Below are 19806 nucleotides of genomic sequence, written 5' to 3' on the forward strand. Positions count from 1 at the left end.
TAAATTATTATCTAGGTTCAATGAGAGACTCTCAAAAAAGTAGGGTGGAGAGAAATGCAGACACATACAGTTGTTGACCTCTGATTTACACACACATGAATACTGTAAAAAGTCATTCCAAACATTTGTCCAATATTAAGGAAAAATATTTCTTATAAGAGTCAACCAAATAGACTTCTTTTTTTCTTTAGAAATGTCAATATATTATTTGAAATTCCACCCCTACTTAAAAGATTGACTGAACCCTAAAGAAAAACAGGCTTTTGATCAAAATAATATAGAGCCAAAACACAATGCATAATACGCATGTACACTTCACATGATTAATATTCATCTGTAGCCACACAAGTTCAAAGGTTAGTTTCGGCTTCAGAAAGGATGTTGCTATTGTTGCTTTGTGCTTTGATTCTGCCCTGGCTTGTCAGGGGTGCACAGAGGGCCTGGGCACCAGATTTAACAACTCTGCGTTTTACTGGCGTTTAGTGTACTTCAGCTGACAAGTTTTACCTCTCTTTAGTTTTTCAATGATGCCAAAGAAGCTACTGATTACCTAAGGAATCTGAAAGATGCCATTCAGCGCAAGTACAGCTGTGACAGATCGAGCAGCATTCACAAACTGGAAGACCTCGTCCAGGAGTCCATGGTACGGATGCAGAAACTGTGGGTTTTGTCAGACATACAACAGGGTAGATTAGTGTTTTCTTCTATGTTTCTATGTTATATGTTGCATACAGATTTGTACTTCGGACACACAGCTGTCTCATTCAATGGAAACTTTAGTTTGGGTAGTCTTTGGTGATGTTGTTTAAACTGCTTCAGCAGTGCTTTGTGTGGTCAGTTTTCATTTCTGGAGATATAACAATGGACAAAGCAGGCAGGAATCAACTACCCTCCCTTGTGGTGCCTAGATATTAAAGGGTAGCTCCACAGTCGTTCATTAAATAAACAAAATGCCTATAGACTGTTACATAGTAGTAACGGCAAAGAGGAAACAAAATAACCATAGACTGTTACATAGTAGTAGCCCCAAAGAGGAAACAAAATAACCATAGATTGTTACATAGTAGTAATGGCAAAGAGGAAACAAAATAACCAGACAAAATGAAGGAAGAAGGCTTCAAGAGGGGTGTGAGATGTAGAAGATGTCCCCAGTAGTCAGGGCTTTCTATGACAATGGTTTGTGTGAGTCTGTATGGGATGGAGAGTTTGAATCACTAATATTAAAATCCTGCTGTGTTTGCTGACTAGGAGGAAAAGGAGGAGCTCCTGCAGTACCGGAGCGTGGTGGCAGGTCTGATGGGACGGGCAAAGACGGTCGTGCAGCTGAAGCCAAGGAATCCTGACAATCCACTCAAAACATCCATCCCGATCAAAGCCATCTGTGACTACAGACAAATTGAGGTACTTGTAATTCTCAAAGCAGACTGGATATTTATTAAATGATGTCATAATGTTTCCTAGTGAGAAGGCATTTCTCTGCCTCATAAAAAATATATATAATAATTTCTAAGATCGAGTATGGAGAAAGATGAATTAATGTTGACCTCAGCTTTCCTCTCTTTCATTTAAAACCAGATAACCATTTACAAAGACGATGAATGTGTTTTGGCAAACAACTCTCATCGTGCTAAATGGAAGGTCATCAGTCCTACTGGGAATGAGGCCATGGTCCCATCTGTGTGTTTTACTGTTCCCCCACCAAACAAAGAAGCAGTTGACTTTGCCAACAGGTTTGTATGGCTTGGGACCTTTCTGAAGATTCAAGAAGCTATCAATACTGTGTCAGGGACCCATAGGACTGGAAGGTTCTGGAGCTACTACATAGGAGGCATAGAAATAAATATTGTAGCCTCTTTTCAGAAAAGAGTAAAAAAGCCTAAAATCTGTATTCTCCTGTATGTATTTCAGAATTGAGCAACAGTATCAGAGCGTCCTCACTCTTTGGCATGAATCTCACATAAACATGAAGAGTGTAGTCTCCTGGCATTATCTAGTCAATGAAATCGACAGAATTCGAGCTAGTAACGTGGCTTCAGTGAGTATGAATGTGCAGGTCAACCCAATGTGTCCCCACATGCCTTGTCATATATGGGGTGAAGCTAACACTTGCTTTGGAATAGGGGGAAGGCCAGTACATCCACATTGTCAGCGTGAGTGCTCGGTAGGGCCTGGCATAGATGAGGCACACTCTACAGGGGAGGGGAATCCGGAGATCACACCTCGCTCAGTGCTTACTGAAGGAGAGAAACTAGGACTAGGTGTTCAGTCAGACAGTGGGTATATTTTAATTTCATTTACTGAATTTTATAATTTTTTTTACTTGTCTTCTAATTAAAACTTTATTATAAAGAGCTCTCAAATGGAAAATATCAACCCTCAAACTAATAGAACGGAAGTTTGTGCATTCCAAGGACCTTCCGTATGGTGTGAGGATAGCCATTCAGAAACTGTGGAGCGTCACGTTCAGTTTTGCACTTTCACCATGAAACATGGTTTTTAATTTATTTCCCCATCACCGAAGCCTGAAAATCCATGTCAGAGTTGAAACCAGAGAAACAGTTAGCTTTCTGTCTACTTTCGTGACTTAGTGGCCTTTGGCTGGCTGCATTCCACCCTTCCTTACCCCTGGTACCCACCCTTTCTCTCCTGTTCTCTTTGCTATAAGGCAGACAATGCACAGATGCTTTCTTATCTACATATATATTATTGGCTAGGGTCCATACACAAGAGAGAACTTACACCTTATCTTTCTGAGATCGTGTGACCTCCCTTAGCATCATACATTCTAAGCCCTTCTGTTCTTCTACAATTTTCTTACTCCATTTTTCATATGTACTAAACGTCATTGTCTGTTCATCTACTTGATGGAAAACTTACTTGGTTGGTTCCATTTCCTTGCTGTAGGGTACAAACCCGAAGCAAATGAAAAGAATATTAATTCCAAATGTTTCTCCCAACTATGAACCAGCTGAAGTGTACCGTGACATCATTTATGATCTGCCCCACTTAGATGTGGCTCCTGGTGCTACGTCCTTAATCCAAGGCTCTCTGTTCTTTAGATAAAGACAATGTTGCCTGGCGAACACCAGCAGGTTCTCAGTAATCTCCAGTCCCGCCTGGAAGATTTCCTGGAGGATAGCCAGGAATCCCAAATATTTTCAGTCTCAGATATAACTCAGATAGAAAAGGAAGTGAATGTGTGCAGGAAGTATTATCAAGAGCTTCTCAAGTCTGCAGAAAGAGGTAAAGTGTGGGGTTGTTGGTTTTCTTTTCGGGGGGGGCGGTGTGTGTCTTGTCTGGACTCTTTTATATAATCATTGGAAATCTCAGTCTTAGGTATATTACGTCAGTCAACTGTGACATGTATGCAAGATTACTGAACAGTATGAAAATGTGTGTGCACAGGGAATGTAACTCAGGAGCTCAGAACTTCATGCGGGAAGCCCTGAGTTCAATCCCAGAACCACCAATAACAATCAGAACATCTGAGCTCCGAAGATGCTAGACAAGACAATTCATTTCTAAAACAGGAGTAACTAAAAATGCCCGCCATGGGACAGACGTAGATTCTCACCTCTTCTGCGTGAGGCTCATTGGCTGTGCTTTGCAAGGCCACACTCGGAATGAAGGTCCTTGAGGTTCACGAAAGATTTGATTATTTTCCCATGTTAAGTTATACAAGAATCAAAGCAAAGTGCTTTATTTAGTTAAGTCTTATTTAATATAGATCTCTGTCTTAACTCTTCACACTATTTAGGAACAAATGATTTTATTAGTAATATTTTGTGGTTTTAAAACTTTAACAATTTTTTTTAACCTGCCTTTTACTTTTAGATTTTGGTTTAATCTAATGGTTAATTCATAACATAGAATTCACATTTTTTTGTGACTAAGAAACAGGATAATGTATTAGTTCCTTTAGATATTTCAGTGATAATTTGGTCTTTTAAATGACCTTGAGGAAATTTGCTTAGTACTTTTTAAGTTTTAAAATTCACATTCTAAGCTTTCTGTTTGAAGGTTATATCCTTAGGATTTGTGCTAATAGGATCCACTTGTTTGCCTCAGTGAGAGTAAAGCTGATGTAGGGTATTTTGCACAAGAGCTTCCTGAGGAGGGGAAGTTACTTACTGAGCATGATGTGTCCTCTCACAGAGGAGCAAGAGGAGTCTGTGTATAATCTGTACATCTCGGAGGTGCGCAACATCCGACTCCGCCTGGAGAGCTGTGAAGACAGGTTAATTCGGCAGATCAGGACTCCCCTGGAAAGAGATGATTTACATGAAAGCATGTTCAGAATCACGGAACAGGAGGTAAGAGTCACACACGTGTTAGCAAAAGCCAGGGTCATTCCCTCCTTAGTGACCTTGAATGTCACTTTCTGATTTCCCACATGTTCAACTGGGACTTCAGTTCCTTACCGAGGTCCAGCTGTGCTTTTGTTACTGGATGTAAGCTAAGATCCCGTGGTTGAACTCTGCCTCTGAGGTCATAAACCTAGAAGCATCCTGGTGGGCTTCACGCTGAGAGTCATTAGATACCTGCTGTTTACAGAGTTAGAGATTTAGTCAAAGGAATAAACAGTAAAAGACATTACTAATTATAAAGCCGGATTGTCAATGCTTCTGTTTATTTGGTTAAAAAAAAAAGTTATACAGCTGCTTATATTGGTAATAAAATATGAAACGTGTTTTTCAGCTGCTGTAAAAAAAACCATACCCATTGTGGTGACTACGGGTAACCTCCGTTTGTTTTCTGTACTAGAAACTGAAGAAAGAGCTGGAACGGCTCAAAGAGGATTTGGGAACCATCACAAATAAGTGTGAAGAGTTTTTCAGCCAAGCGGCCGACTCCCCATCTGTCCCCGCTCTCCGCTCAGAGCTCAGCGTGGTCGTTCAGAGCATGAGTCAGATCTACTCCATGTCTTCCACTTACATAGAGAAGTATGTCAGCACACGGTCCTCACCCGTCCTCTCTCAGTGCTTCTGTGGACAGTGTGTTTATCTTAAGAAGCAAGATTGATGATATTTCTCCACTTCAGGGTTGGGGGATTGCCTTAGACATAGCTATTCTGTAAGCTCCCTTTTGTAGTTTTGGGGGTTCCTCTTGTGCTCAGCATAACCTATTGGAACCTAAGAACCCACTGGAACCTGTGTAAATGCCACCTAGGTGTAGGGACATGGGGTGATGTCTATTAGGAAAAGAATCAACAGACAGCCAGATGTACAGGAGGCCAGTCAGTGTCCCATGTCATGAGTTTTAATGACACTCTAGGACTACAGTGTGTGTGTGGGGGGAAGACATGAAACAGCGTGGACTAGCATTCATTTCTATTTAAAGGTTGAAGACTGTTAATTTGGTTTTAAAAAACACCCAAGCTGCAGAAGCCCTTGTCAAACTTTATGAAACCAAACTGTGTGAAGAAGAAGCAGTTATAGCTGACAAGAATACCATTGAGAATTTAATGAGTACTTTAAAGGTAAGTGTCTCACTTCTAGCCATGGCTCCAAGGCCCTGCTTCGAGTCATTCTCTAGCACAGAGCTTGACGTCAAGCGTCTGGCACTAAGACCCTGATGTAGAGTGTGTTTCTGAGCATGTCCCCTCCGTTTCATGCTTCTAATTCCACAAATTCCTCTAAATAACTACACTCAATCATTTCAGTATAAGTTATTGATCTATTGGCCATGAAAAGATATCATGACCAAGGAAATTTATAAAAGAAAGCTTTTAGTTGGGGGCTTGCTTACAGGTTCAGAGGGTGAGTACATGACCATCACGGTGAGGAGCATGGCAGCAGACAGGCAGGCAGGTAAGCAGGCATAGCACTGGAGCCATAGCTGAGAGCTTACATTTAATCCACAAGCCCACGACAAAGAGAGAACAACCAGACCTGGCTGGCATGGGCTTTTGAAACCTCAAAGCCCAACCCCAGTGACGTGTCTGCTTCAACAAGGCCACACCCTCTAATCCTTCCCAAACAGTCCCACCAACTGGGGACCAAACATTTAAATATATGTCACACAATGATGAATAAATTGTAACCTTAGGTAAATGATGGCTTTTCTGTATGACGTGTTGATACATTATTTCATGATGCCCATCAATTCGTGTATTTTAGCAATGGCGATCAGAAGTAGATGAGAAGAGAGAGGTGTTCCATGCTTTGGAAGACGAGTTGCAGAAAGCAAAAGCCATCAGTGATGAGATGTTCAAGACACACAAAGAACGGGACCTTGACTTAGACTGGCACAAAGAAAAGGCAGACCAGCTCGTCGAAAGGTGGCAGAGTGTTCATGTCCAGATCGACAATAGGTGGGTCCCTTTTCTGTTCAGTGCACATGTAGGTGGGATTCCGTTTGGGTACAGAGGGCGAATTCTAAACTTAGTGGGTGTTAAGTGACATTCTCTAGCTAATGTGTTAGCTGCAGGATTATTCCCTAATTCCATATCATTCTTATATACTCTCTTTAGCAAAACATGTAACTTTAAAGAAACACTCTCTTTTTAAGATTTGTTTTATTTTCTATGTATGGGTGTTTTGCCTGCATGTGTGTATGCTTGCATCCCACATTCATACCTGGTACCTGAAGAGGCAGGAAGAGGGCAGGATCTCCTGGAACTGGAGATACAGCCAACAGTGAGTCTCTATAGATGCTGGGAACCAAACCTAAATCCTCTGGGAGAGCAGCCAGTGCTCCTAACTGCTGAGCTGCCTCTGCTTCCAGAAAAATGACATTTTCAACTGTGCATAATTAAAAACTGCTGATTTATCCTGACACTTGTATAATCTGTCTTTTAAAGAGATAATAATGTAATGCCAACTTACAATGTTGAGTATTTTTTATGGTATAGTTCCACTCAAGAAGTGAAGTTGTATTTATATGTATCTTTTCCTTTGGAAAATACATGATGAATTTGTTTAATGTGCTGATTGAAAAATCACAGAAGTGGGCATTTGATTGCAGTTCCTGGAAGATAGTCTCTGAGACCATGTCGAACTATCCATTGCAATGCCTTCTTCTTCCAAAGGTGAACTATGATCTGAGGCAGGCCTCAGCTACTCAGGATCTGTTGACTGACTTATAACGATGATCAATTTCCTACGTTTTCAGATTTAGTCTTAGTGCCATAGTAAAACAGCACCAAAGAATTTCATAGTTCCCAGAACAGGCTATCTCTGTTAACCCGTATGCCATATGGGGCAGGTGCTGCAGGAATTGTGTTCCAGGCTGCCTCCAGGTATATACCCTGTTGTGCTTAGTGGCGCTTGGGTCTTAATTTGTCTTTCTCTTCCCTGCCCCTTCCCCCTCCTGCTGGAACCTGACTGTTCCATTGCCATTCTTGTAGGCTACGAGACTTAGAAGGCATCGGGAAGTCCCTGAAGCACTACAGGGATTCCTATCACCCTCTAGATGACTGGATCCAGCAAATTGAAACTACCCAGAGAAAAATTCAGGAAAATCAGCCAGAAAACAGCAAAGCCCTGGCCCTCCAGCTGAATCAGCAGAAGGTACTTGAACTGAGATTCTATCTGAATTTGGTTGGTCTCAAGCCTCCTCTTTCTCTCCTGTGTTGGAAGAAAAGGCAATTACTTAGACAACTGTGAGAGTGATACTGTGTATGAGAATTCTATACCTTAAACCTGCCTGCATTGACTTTTATGTACTGGAAGTCATTTATGAAAGGTTAGATAATGAAGAGTATGTTACAGTAGTTTCCACAGACTTCATCTTCTGGGTTTCATAGGCTGGGCCTAATTTTTCTTGATAATATGCTGGAAGCATAGTTTTATACTTGCTAAATTAATACACATGGTCAGAGGTAATAGATAGGACCCTAGCTAGTCAAAATTGGTGGGAAAGTTGGACACTTTAAGGTTTTACCGTTAGCAGTCAGTAATGTCTAACTGTTTTCATCTGGAGTGAGTATGAGGAAAGACACCAAGTCTGCTCTGCGTAGTTCTTGTTTCTGCTTTGAAAGCCTCCCAAGGTTAGATCACATATTAATCTTATCCTGAAAGCTTGTTATTTATCTATAAGGCAAGGCACATGTAAGGTATGAAGTGTTAGCGGTACAGCATTGAGTGGCCTGGATGTTTCTTCATTACTAAGCATGAAGAGAACATTGTAGAGCTCCTGTCTCTTTCTCTCTAAACTCTGTGTTTACAGATGCTGGTGTCTGAAATAGAGGTGAAACAGAACAAAATGGACGAGTGTCAAAAATACTCAGAGCAGTACTCGGCTGCAGTCAAGGTGAGAACCATCACATAGTGTAGGCAAATAGGTATATAATACTATAACATATTTTTAAAGCAGTTTGAGTCAGTCCATTCCATCCAAAAAGAGAACAATCCTCATTTGATCTTTTGTATACATACCTAGTAATTGTTTATGAAATGAGTCAGGTGACGGCCCCATGACTGGTTCATTTTCTCTGTCTCCGTGAATGCATGAAAATGTACACACACCCCAAAACATAGCTCTGAAACTTGTGTCTTTTCTTTTTTTTTTAAGATTTATTTTAGGTATATGAGTACACTATAGCTGTCCTCAGACACACCAGAAGAGAGCATTGGATCCCAATACAGATGGTTGTGAGCCACCATGTGGTTGCTAAGAATTGAGCTCAGGACCTCTGGAAGAACAGTCAGTGCTCTTAACCTCTGAGCCATCTCTCCAGCCCCTGAAACTTATTTCTTATTGCTTTCCTTTTTTTTTTTTTAATTTAAAATCTAGAGAACATGTAGCTTGTACTGAAGAGACACTGTCACCGTTTGATAAGATAACACTGGTACTATCTTAGGCTCCCAGCTCCATAGCTCTCTCGTTCAATAAGTGGAGGCCTTCTGTAATCGAGGAAAAAAATCCTGCAGTGAATTTTTTCATGGGTTCTAAAGACAATTGGGACCTTTGCTGACCACTGCACATGTCTCTGCTCATGTCACTGCCTTGCAAATATCTCTAGAATCAAATAAATATTTAAAATTTTAGTTTTCAAGGCAGGCAGTGGTGGTGCACGTCTTTTATCTTTGCACTTGGGAGGCAGAGGCACATGTATCTCTGAGTTCAAGACCAGCCTGGTTTACAGAGTGAGTTCCAGGACAGGCAGGGCTACGCAGAGGAACCTTGTCTCTAACAACAACAACAACAACAATAAAATGTAGTATTCATCATTGACCTGTTTTTATTTAAAAGTATTTCAGTGAACTAGTTACCAGTGCTCTGTGGTCAGTCCTATGGAATGAAGCTTTCAGGCTTTGCTTGAATTAATTGTATCGTATTGGCTCTTTCATGCAGGACTATGAATTGCAAACAATGACCTACAGGGCCATGGTGGATTCCCAGCAGAAGTCACCAGTGAAGCGCCGTAGGATACAGAGCTCAGCAGACCTCGTTATTCAAGAGGTAACAAACACAGAAGGGCCGAGGATAGGCCGGAAAGAAAGAAGAATCATTTTTAAAACACTTTGACTTTTATCCTAGTATAACACACCTAATATAAAATTGGCCATTTTAATTATTTTTAAGTGATTTAATGGCATATTACTATATAACAATTTTGGGGATTCGTCACTGTTCACTTCTAGTATTTCTTTTAAATCATCCCTGACAGAAAGTGCCATAACACTACGTTTTATTAAGTCTCTTTAAAAGCTCTTTTAAAGTCAAGATCGTTTATTAACACAGAAAATAATGTCTTTCATGAGTAAATCTGGAAAGAAGTTATGACTTGGTGTGGTGAACAAAGAGGGCAGAAGCTCATTACTCCTGAAGTGAGACCCACTACTGGATAAGTGTGTGCTTTCTTCCCCAAAGCCTAGTCGTTAGGGTGGGCATCAGTCAGCACTCGCGCACTGCCTTGGCCGCATGAATAATGCACTCTTCACTTCCCCCTTGCAGTTCATGGACCTACGGACGCGGTACACTGCCCTGGTCACTCTTATGACACAGTATATTAAATTTGCTGGCGATTCGTTGAAAAGGCTGGAAGAGGAGGAGGTAACCGTTAACATGTTACATCCATGTGAACAGGAACTAGGTTTGAGCCCGAAACTGTAATGCTTTGGGAAGGAAAAAATAACCTTCCTGATGAATTTATACTAATATGCAAGTTGTTAATTAGCTTACCCTGGAAGACTGAAAGTCTTGGAGATTTGGGTTTTTTTGTTTTGTTTTGTTTTGTTTTGTTTTGTTTTGTTTTGTTTTGTTTTTGGTTTTTTGGATTCTCCAAAACAGAAAAGCATTTTTAAAGTTTTACTTCAGGTGGACAGGAGTATTGGCTTAGCATGCTTTTGTTCTGGGTTTGATTCCAAACCTCAAAAGCAGCTATTTCAGAACCAGTGGGATAGCATTAGTGTGGTAAACAGTCTTGTGTCAGTGGGAAGATTTGGGTAGAAGTCGGTCCGGCTTCTTCACAGCTGAGAAACAGTTTCTGTCAAGTTCGGGTGCTGCTCGTATGAAGTCTGTAGAGAGGCTCCCTGCAGACACATCTGTGTTGATCTATCTTAAGTTAACATACATTTTTAAAGAATTACATTAAAATCAACTGTATTAAGAAAGGCAAACGCAGTAGTAGATATTTGGGCAAAAGAGTGGACTTGAGACGTGTGGAGCTTTAAGCCAAAAAACTTATACATGTTAAGAAGAACAAACCTCTTTCTGATACAAAGGATTTGTACAGCTTAGATCCTGAACTTAAAATTGTGTTGAGAAACAGGAAGAGTAAGAAATGACTTATAAAGATATATTGCATGAAAACCTATTGGTTCTGGTCTCCAAAGGAGTATTCTGTGCTCTCTTCTTTGGATGACTTTTCTCTTCCTCATCCCAGAACAGACAAAAACAGTTGGGAGAATGCTAAAACGTGTAAATGGTAAAATTTGGGGCCTGGCTGTCATGGCTGCAGTGCTGCAGTTCCATAGGTGTCTCTGCCTGCCACAGTGCTGTTGATCATTTATTGAAAGAGCAAAAGGTACCAGCCAGTGCCTGTGGGATGGCGGTCACATTCAAGCCTTCCAAATGTGACTTTCAGGGACTGTTTTAGTCCGTTCAGAGTCTCCACACTAACCCACTAATGTACACACACTAAGCTTTACAATCAGCTTCCTGTGTGCTTACCAAAGTACTCATAGCACTCATAGCTCTCTTAGTAAGTATAACGCATGTCTTGCCTGTGATAGAATTTTCTTATTTTCACTACATTTTGAAAGATGCTATTCCATTCTAAATTGTGTACGTGTCTTTTAAATCTTATATGAGGTTATTAGACATGAAATAATTTAAATCCCTTTCTGTTCTCACGCTGTGTATTTAACTGTTCATATGTGGGAGACTCAGCTCAATTCCTACAGTAAGATAGAAATGGACAGAAACAAGGATATTTTCAAAGATCGAAATGCTAATTGTTACCAAAGCACTAAAGATTTATAATGAATTGAAAATAAAAACTGTATAGTTTTGAAGATACACAAAGACTATGATTTAAAATAAAATTTAATACCCTTCTGTTTAAAGGTCATAGTAATGGAATATCTTTTAAAAATATGTAACTCAATTGGGTGGTGGTAGTACATGCCTTTAATCCCACACGCAGGAGGCTGAAGTAGGTGGATTTCTTTGAGTTCAAGGCCAGCCTGGTCTATAAAGCTAGTTCTAGGACAGCCAGGCCTATAAGAAGAAACCCTATCTCAAAAAGCAAACAGAAGATATGTAACTAACTCAGGTTTTAGACCCCCAAAGGGTAGGACTTCTGACACAGTCTTGAAGTTCTACAGGATGAACTGCCCTGAGAGATCATTTTTTCATAATCAACATACAAGCAGAGATACATGAAGATTTCAGAAGTAACAGCATGTGTTGGAGAAATATAGAACATTGGCTTGGTGAAGAAATTCTGTAGCTGATACAAACATCCAACTCTGTAAGTGATTGATTCCTCTGGATAGAGCTGAGAGACCTTTCGAGGAACTGGTTTTCATGAGTAAGACTGATGGAAAGTCAGTAACTGGCCTAAGTTATTGAAAGTAATTTTAAGAAGTAAAAAATTCTAGTTAATTAGGTAACATAGAATTATTAATAAACCACCAAAATTACTCTAATTAAGATATTGAAGACTCAGCAATGTTTTATTTTTATTTTATTTTTTGCTGAGGCAAGCAGATTATGATCAAGGAAACAGCTCAAAATAATTTGGTTACAGCTAAACTATGTTTCAGAGCAATATTTGATGAGGGACTGGTTCTCAGAAAAAATTGTTAGAAATTAAATTTTGTGGGTTTTGTTTTTGAGACAGTGACTCTCTGGTTAACCCAGAATGATGAGCCAGAACTCTAAATCCTCCTGTTTCAACCCGAGTACTGGGATCACAGGTGTGTGTGTCTGTGCCCTGAGAAAACTTCATGTTTTCGGTATGCAGAATGCCATAGTGTCCTAAGGATTGACTTTGATACAGAACTGAAACACACCTTTGAACCTAGCGATTGCAATGAGACTTGGTTCTCCATGGAATCGTATTGACAACCGTGGGGAGGTTAATGAAGGGAGCTGAACTTTTAAGCCCCACATTATCGGAGATCAAGAAAGTGGGGGAAGAAAAAGATTTGTTATCAGTTAAGTTCTTGAAAGTCACATATGTTCCAGTGAAAACAAAGGGTATCTATAAAATGATTTCTGTTTTTCTATTTCAGCTATTTTCTCTCTGCAGTCATTTTTCAAATTGATACTGACTCAAGGTGTTAAGTAAGAGAACTAGAATATGTTTGTAAACTAGTCCACACATGCAGCATTTTCAGTTAATATTTACTTCCCCAGCCCTCCCAGCTCCTGAAAGGTTTCCTGATATTTATTTGGTAGGATGGGTATGAATCCCTGTGTGTATTTTTTAAATCCTTCCTATTTCACAAATACCTTTGTATTCGTGGGGTATCTAAAGGGTCTTAACAAAATGGATTTCAGATGAGGCATGCCAACCACAACCACCTGTGAGTGCTTGAAGCTCATCTCTCCAAAGCCGTCAGGGACAGGTGCTGCCTTTGCATTAGCAATGACTGTCATTGTAATTGTCATGTTTGTGTGCATAATTCTCCTTTCCTGTGTCTTTAAGTATGATTTCTGACTTTGGCTCTCTATTCTGATGTTCTGTTTCTTTAATCATAAACATGGAACTGCACGTATCATGTTTAATTTCCACTGGACTCCGCTATTGAAAACTAAACCTTGTGTTCTTTGGTTCCTGTATGGTGGCGTTGTTCTAAGCTGACAGAATTCAGTTTTGTGTGAGATGAGAGCGGATATCATTATGAGAAAAGCTTAATGTTTTATATTTGTAAAAGTTCAGGGTTCCACTCATGTTCTGTAGAGGCTTTCTTGCTTCAGAGCCTTAAGCCACCTAATTTTCTATATGAAATTACTCCTGAAGGGAAGAAGGCATTCTTTGAGAAACAAAGGGTCTTGCAGGATTTCTGTCTCCTCCCTTCTGGCTTTCTGAGGCTTCTGCTCTGAAGGTGCTGGTACTGGTGACAGCTGCTTGTTCTGCATCTGAGTGCCCTTGGTTTCGTAAGTACTGCTCCAGAGGCTGCAGCATCTATGTCAATGGAACACCTTTGACCCTTTGAATGTTTCTCGTAGATGAAAAGGTCTAAAGAGAATTCTGAAAACGGGGCATATTCAGATCTACTGCAGCGCCAGAAAGCAACCATGGTTGAGAATAGCAAACTTACAGGAAAGATCAGTGAACTGGAAACAATGGTGGCTGAGCTAAAGAAACAGAAATCTCGGGTCGAGGAGGAGCTCCCAAAAGTTAAAGAGGCCGCCGAAAACGAACTGAGAAAGCAACAGAGGAACGTGGAAGACATCGCCCTGCAGAAGCTGAGGGCCGAGAGCGAGGCCAAGCAGTACCGCCGAGAGCTGGAGACAATCGGGAGGGAGAAGGAAGCTGCTGAGCGGGAGCTGGAGCGGGTGAGGCAGCTCACAGCCGAGGCGGAGGCTCGGAGAGCCGCGGTGGAGGAGAACCTCCGCAACTTCCGGAGCCAACTGCAGGAGAACACCTTCACCAGGCAAACGCTGGAGGATCATCTGCGGAGGAAAGACACGAGCCTCAGTGATCTGGAACAGCAGAAACGGGCCCTGGTGGAAGAACTCCAGCGTAAGCGGGACCACGAGGAGGAGCTCCTGAAGCTAGTGAAGCGGATGGAGCAGGACCTGGCCTTTCAGAAGCAGGCGGCTGAGAAGCAGCTGAAGGAGAAGCAAAAGATCGAGTTGGAAGCCAGAAGAAAAATTACCGAAATTCAGTTTTCCTGTAGAGAGAGCGCTGCAGTGGCACAGGCAGGCCCCCAGAAGGAGCAGGACAGACAGAAAGAGGAGGAGCTGAAACAGCAAGTGGATGAGCTGACCATAGCCAATAGAAAGGCAGAGAAAGAGATGAGGGAGCTGAAGTTTGAACTCAGCGCGGTCCAGCTCGAAAAGGCTTCCTCTGAGGAAAAGGCTCGGCTGCTGAAAGATAAACTGGACGAAACAAATAACACACTCAAGTGCCTCAAGGAGGATCTGGAAAGGAAGGATCAGGTCCAGGAACGCTATTCCCAGCAGCTCAGAGACCTTGGCAGGCAGCTGAACCAAACGACAGACAAAGCCGAAGAGGTCAGGCAGGAAGCAAACGATCTCAAGAAAATAAAGCATGGCTATCAGTTGGAATTAGAGTCCCTCCATCAAGAGAAAGGGAAACTCCAGAGGGAAGTCGACAGAGTCACCAGGGCACATGCGCTAGCCGAGAGGAACTTTCAGCATCTAAATTCCCAGGTTCACGCTTCACGGGATGAGAAGGAACTCTCAGAAGAAAGGAGACAACTCTGCCAGAGAAATTCGGATCATCTGAAAGAAGAGTTTGAGAGGAGCCATGCACAGTTGCTTCAGAATATCAAAGCCGAGAAAGAAAATAATGAAAAAATCCGAAAGCTCAACGAAGAGCTGGAGAAAAGCAACGAGTGCGCAGAAATGCTCAAGCAAAGGGTGGACGAGCTCACTAGGCAGAATGACGAAACGAAGTTGATGATGCAAAGGATTCAGGAAGAGTCCAAGAACATAGTCCGGGAGAAGCAAGCCATCCAGCAAAGATGCGAGGTGTTGCGAATCCAGGCGGATGGTTTTAAGGACCAGTTACGGAACACCAACGAACATTTGCACAAACAGACAAAAACAGAACAGGATTTCCACAGAAAAATTAAAAGCCTCGAAGATGATCTGGCCCAAAGTCAAAACCTAGTAAGCGAGTTTAAGCAAAAATGTGACCAGCAGAACATTATCATCCAGAATACGGAGAAGGAGGTGAGGACCCTGAGTGCGGAACTGAACGCCTCCAAAGAGGAGAAGCGGCGGGAAGAGCAGAAGGCGCAGCTGCAGCGAGCTCAGGTGCAGGAGCTGAATGACAGGCTGAAGAGGGTACAAGATGAGCTGCACCTGAAGACCATTGAAGAGCAGATGACCCACAGGAAGATGATCCTGCTCCAGGAAGAGTCAGATAAGTTCAAGCGCTCCGCGGATGAGTTTCGGAAGAAGATGGAAAAGCTCATGGAGTCCAAGGTCATCACCGAAAACGATATCTCAGGCATCAAGCACGACTTTGTCTCTCTCCAGAGAGAAAACTGCCGGGCGCAAGAGAACGCGAAGCTGTGGGAGACGAACCTCCGAGAAGTTGAGCGGCAGCTTCAATGCTACCGAGAGAAGATGCAGCAAGGCCAGCACGTAGAAGCAAACCACTATCAGAAATGTCGGAGACTTGAGGAGGAGCTGTTGGCCCAGAGACGGGAGGTTGAAAACCTCAAGCAAAAAATGGACCAGCAGATAAAGGAACATGAGCACCAGTTACTAATGCTCCAGTGCGAAATTCAGAAAAAGAGCACGGCCCAAGACCAAACCTTCACATCAGCTTTTGATATGTCAGGGAGAGAGTGCCACCACCCTGCAGAGATCTCCCCCGGGAACTCTGGACACCTTACCCTAAAGTCCAGACTTCCACTGTCCAGATGGACTCAGGAACCACACCAGGCAGAAGGAAAATGGTCACACAGGGCTGCTGAACAACTTCCAAAGGAGGTTCAGTTCCGACAGCCAGGGGCTCTGCTGGACAAGGAGAACAGCCAACCGTGCTACTCAGAGTATTTTTCTCAGACAAGCACTGAATTGCAGATAACGTTTGATGATAAAAACCCAATCACGAGACTGTCCGAGCTAGAGACGATGAGGGAGCAAGCCCTGCGTCCTTCCAGACCGCCTGTGACGTATCAGGATGACAAACTTGAAAGGGAGTTGGTGAAGCTTTTGACACCCTTAGAGGTACACACTGGCCTGAGACCTTATTAGCTATATCATGTCAGGCTGCTTCTTTTATTTCTTTTTTTTTCCCCTCCAAGACTAGATTTTTAACAGTTTTGAATGCTTAGCTGCGTGCAAAGGGGAAAAAAAAATAATGTAAATTCCCAGCAGTTTGACTGCATTTACTATAAATGATCGCTGACTTATGAATGCTTGAGATGAGACATAAATATGATGGGTAACCTATTACTTCTATAGGAGTAAATATTTTAATATGACTATTTAAAAAAAATAGAATCTAGAAAATAGTTGTGGATGCAGGTCAGTGGTAGAAGACTTCCCTAGCATGTAGAAGGCCCAGGGTTAGAGTCTCAGAACTACAAGAGAGATCAGAAAAACATAGAAGAATCAGATATTACCTTCAATTTCTAGCATACTCTGTGGCCAGGCTTCATTCTGACCTCTTCCCACACACCACTTTAATGTATTTAGTTGCTGACTCTTGAGTCTCTCAGAATATTGTTATCCCTACCCTGGGTTTGCAATTCTTCACTCAGTTATAGTTGAAGGGACTGTGACTGGGTGAATACTAATAAAGTGTCATGCTCTTTGGGCAGCATTTAACGTCTTAAACATTCCTATTACAGATAGCTAAGAACAAACACTGTGGCACGCATACAGAAGTCACAACCTTAAAACAAGAGAAGAGACTGGGTTCCAGTGCTGGTGGATGGATGCTGGAAGGGTCCAGAACATCCGGTGGACTCAAGGGAGATTTCCTTAAGCAAAGCGTAGAACCAGAGACTTCTCAGAGCTTTGACCTGAACCAAGCATGTTCCGTTAGGGATGATGAGTTTCAGTTCCAAGGGCTCAGGCACACTGTGACTGGCAGGCAGCTGGTTGAAGCAAAGCTTCTGGACATGAGAACAGTGGAGCAGCTGCGGCTTGGTCTGAAGACTGTCGAAGAAGTTCAGAGAAGTCTTAGCAAGTTTTTGACCAAAGCCACATCAATCGCAGGACTTTATCTTGAATCTTCCAAAGAAAAAATATCGTTCACTTTGGCGGCTCAGAAAATCATAATAGACAAAATGATGGCTCTAGCCTTTTTAGAAGCTCAGGCAGCAACAGGTTTTATAATTGATCCTGTTTCTGGTCAGACTTACTGTGTTGAAGATGCGGTTCTTCAAGGCATCGTTGATCCTGAGTTCAGGAATAGGCTCCTGGAGGCAGAGAAGGCAGTTTTGGGATATTCACATGCTTCTAAGACGCTCTCTGTGTTCCAGGCAATGGAAAATAGAATGCTTGATAGGAAGAAAGGTAAACACATCTTGGAGGCACAGATTGCCAGTGGGGGTGTCATCGACCCCGTGAGAGGCGTCCGTGTCCCTCCAGAAATGGCTGTGCAGCAGGGCTTGCTGAACAATGCTGTCCTACAGTTCCTGCATGAACCGTCCAGCAACACGAGAGTCTTTCCTAATCCCAACAACAAGCAGGCTCTGTATTACTCGGAGTTACTGCAGATCTGTGTGTTCGATGTAGATTGCCAGTGTTTTCTCCTGCCATTTGGAGAGAGGGAAATATCCAATCTCAACATAGAGAAAACCCACAAAATTGCCGTGGTAGATACCAAAACTGGGGCGGAACTGACGGCATTTGAGGCTTTCCAGAGAAACCTGATTGACAAAAATATTTATCTCGAACTCTCGGGGCAGCAGTATCAGTGGAAGGAAGCCACATTTTTTGACTCCTACGGGCATCCTTCTCACATGCTAACTGATACTAAAACTGGTCTGCAGTTCAATATTAGTGAAGCCGTAGAGCAGGGAATGCTAGACAAAGCCTTGATCCAAAAGTATCAGGAAGGCCTTACCACACTAACAGAGCTGGCTGACTTTCTGCTGAGCAAGCTAGTTCCCAAGAAGGATTTGCACAGTCCCATTGCAGGCTATTGGCTGACCACTAGCGGGGAACGGATCTCCTTACTGAAAGCCTCCCGTAGAAACTTGGTTGATAGGATTACAGCCCTCCGATGCCTTGAAGCCCAAGTCTGTACGGGAGGGATCATTGATCCCCTAACTGGGAAAAAGTACAGGGTAGCCGAGGCTTTGCATAGAGGCCTGGTTGATGAGGGCTTCGCCCAGCAGCTACGGCAGTGTGAATTAGTAATCACGGGGATCAGCCACCCTGTCAGTAATAAGATGATGTCAGTGGTGGAAGCTGTGAATGCAAATATCATCAGTAAAGAGATGGGCATCCGGTGCCTGGAGTTTCAGTACCTGACAGGGGGCCTGATAGAGCCTCAGATTTACTCGAGGCTGACCATCGAAGAGGCCCTTCAGGTCGGCATCATTGACGTCCTCATCGCCACCAGACTCAAAGATCAAAAGTCATATGTCAGGAATATAATGTGCCCCCAGACTAAAAGAAAATTGACATATAAAGAGGCCCTGGAAAAAGCCGATTTTGATTTCCACACGGGACTTAAGCTGTTAGAAGTGTCTGAACCCTTGGGGACAGGGATATCCAACCTCTACTATTCTTCCCAGTAGGGCGTTTCACTCCATGCAGAGGCCTTGCAGGCTGCATCCCGCCATCTGTTCAGAGCAGATGGTGTCTGCTAAATGTGCAGCCTAGGAACTGTGTCACCGAGTTGAAGCACTGTTCATTTCTTCTAGGCTAGAAATAGCTCCCTGCTCAGAAAACATGGTCCTCCTTAACTTGAAAGCAAGAAACGAGTGGCTGCCCCTGAAATAGTTACTTCTTTAAAAAAAAAAAAAATCTTATCTCACTAAATGGGTTTTGCCTAGAAAATGGGGTGAGTGTGGTGCCCACGACCATCGACACATTCACCGGCTCAGTTCTTCTGACCTCCTTTGTAGTCGTGTCATTGAATAGATTCAATACATTTATGACATCATACATTGTGCGTCCTGAACAAATACCTCACACAGCACCATAGGACCAGAGAACATGCAACTGTTCTCCAGAACTTTGAGGCTGGAGATCGCTTGCTTCCTGCAGGCAGTGACTTTCTCTACATGTTAAAGTGTTCGCTGTTAACTCTTATTTTGGTTGAGACTTTGGAATTAAAATCTAACAAGTGCGTTGTGTATTGGAGGAGCGGCATCTGTGTGTAGTCTCTCCTTTTCCTCTCTCCTTTTGTCCGATAGCATCTGTCAAGGCATTTGCGATTGTAATGCTAATGTAAAGGCAGTGATTCCCAAACTTCTCCCCCCGTCTCATGAATAAAGTTGAGTTTGCTTATTTGTCATACTTCTGAAGCAGCTGGGTGGCCAGAACAGTGATGCGAGACTGATCGGCAAAGCTTTTCCTGTCCGCAAAGACATCTGCTGTGCCGTGGGGTGGACATGGTTAAGTGAATGAATAAAATATCTCAGTAACCTGCTTGCATGATGGGAAACATTTGTGCGTTCTTGTTCAGCAGAGAGGAGAGGCTAGTTGAGAAGCTCGGTCATTTATTGGGATGTTTCTTTTTTT

At 42.5% G+C, this 19806-nt stretch overlaps 1 protein-coding gene across 2 annotated transcripts in view; it reads left to right on the forward strand.

The window, feature by feature from the left end:
• Positions 1–19806, forward strand: part of Dst (dystonin) — a 285779-nt gene that overhangs the window by 150524 nt on the left and 115449 nt on the right. Inside the window, exons 10-24 of one of the 2 annotated variants that reach the window (XM_028775522.1) lie at positions 518–643; positions 1252–1401; positions 1576–1730; positions 1909–2035; positions 3060–3243; positions 4156–4313; positions 4765–4943; positions 5341–5479; positions 6120–6313; positions 7349–7511; positions 8170–8253; positions 9298–9405; positions 9901–9999; positions 13627–16329; positions 16956–19728. In XM_028775522.1, the coding sequence (XP_028631355.1) occupies positions 518–643; positions 1252–1401; positions 1576–1730; positions 1909–2035; positions 3060–3243; positions 4156–4313; positions 4765–4943; positions 5341–5479; positions 6120–6313; positions 7349–7511; positions 8170–8253; positions 9298–9405; positions 9901–9999; positions 13627–16329; positions 16956–18857 (6471 nt within the window). In that variant the 3' untranslated portion in view covers positions 18858–19728. Of the gene's footprint in view, positions 1–517; positions 644–1248; positions 1402–1575; positions 1731–1908; positions 2036–3059; positions 3244–4155; positions 4314–4764; positions 4944–5340; positions 5480–6119; positions 6314–7348; positions 7512–8169; positions 8254–9297; positions 9406–9900; positions 10000–13626; positions 16330–16955; positions 19729–19806 lie in introns of those variants that run through there. The other variant, XM_028775523.1, reaches the window with a different exon arrangement.

The sequence above is a fragment of the Grammomys surdaster genome, unplaced genomic scaffold (assembly GCF_004785775.1).
Source record: "Grammomys surdaster isolate TR1022 unplaced genomic scaffold, NIH_TR_1.0 255, whole genome shotgun sequence".
Classification (NCBI taxonomy): Eukaryota; Metazoa; Chordata; class Mammalia; order Rodentia; family Muridae; genus Grammomys; species Grammomys surdaster.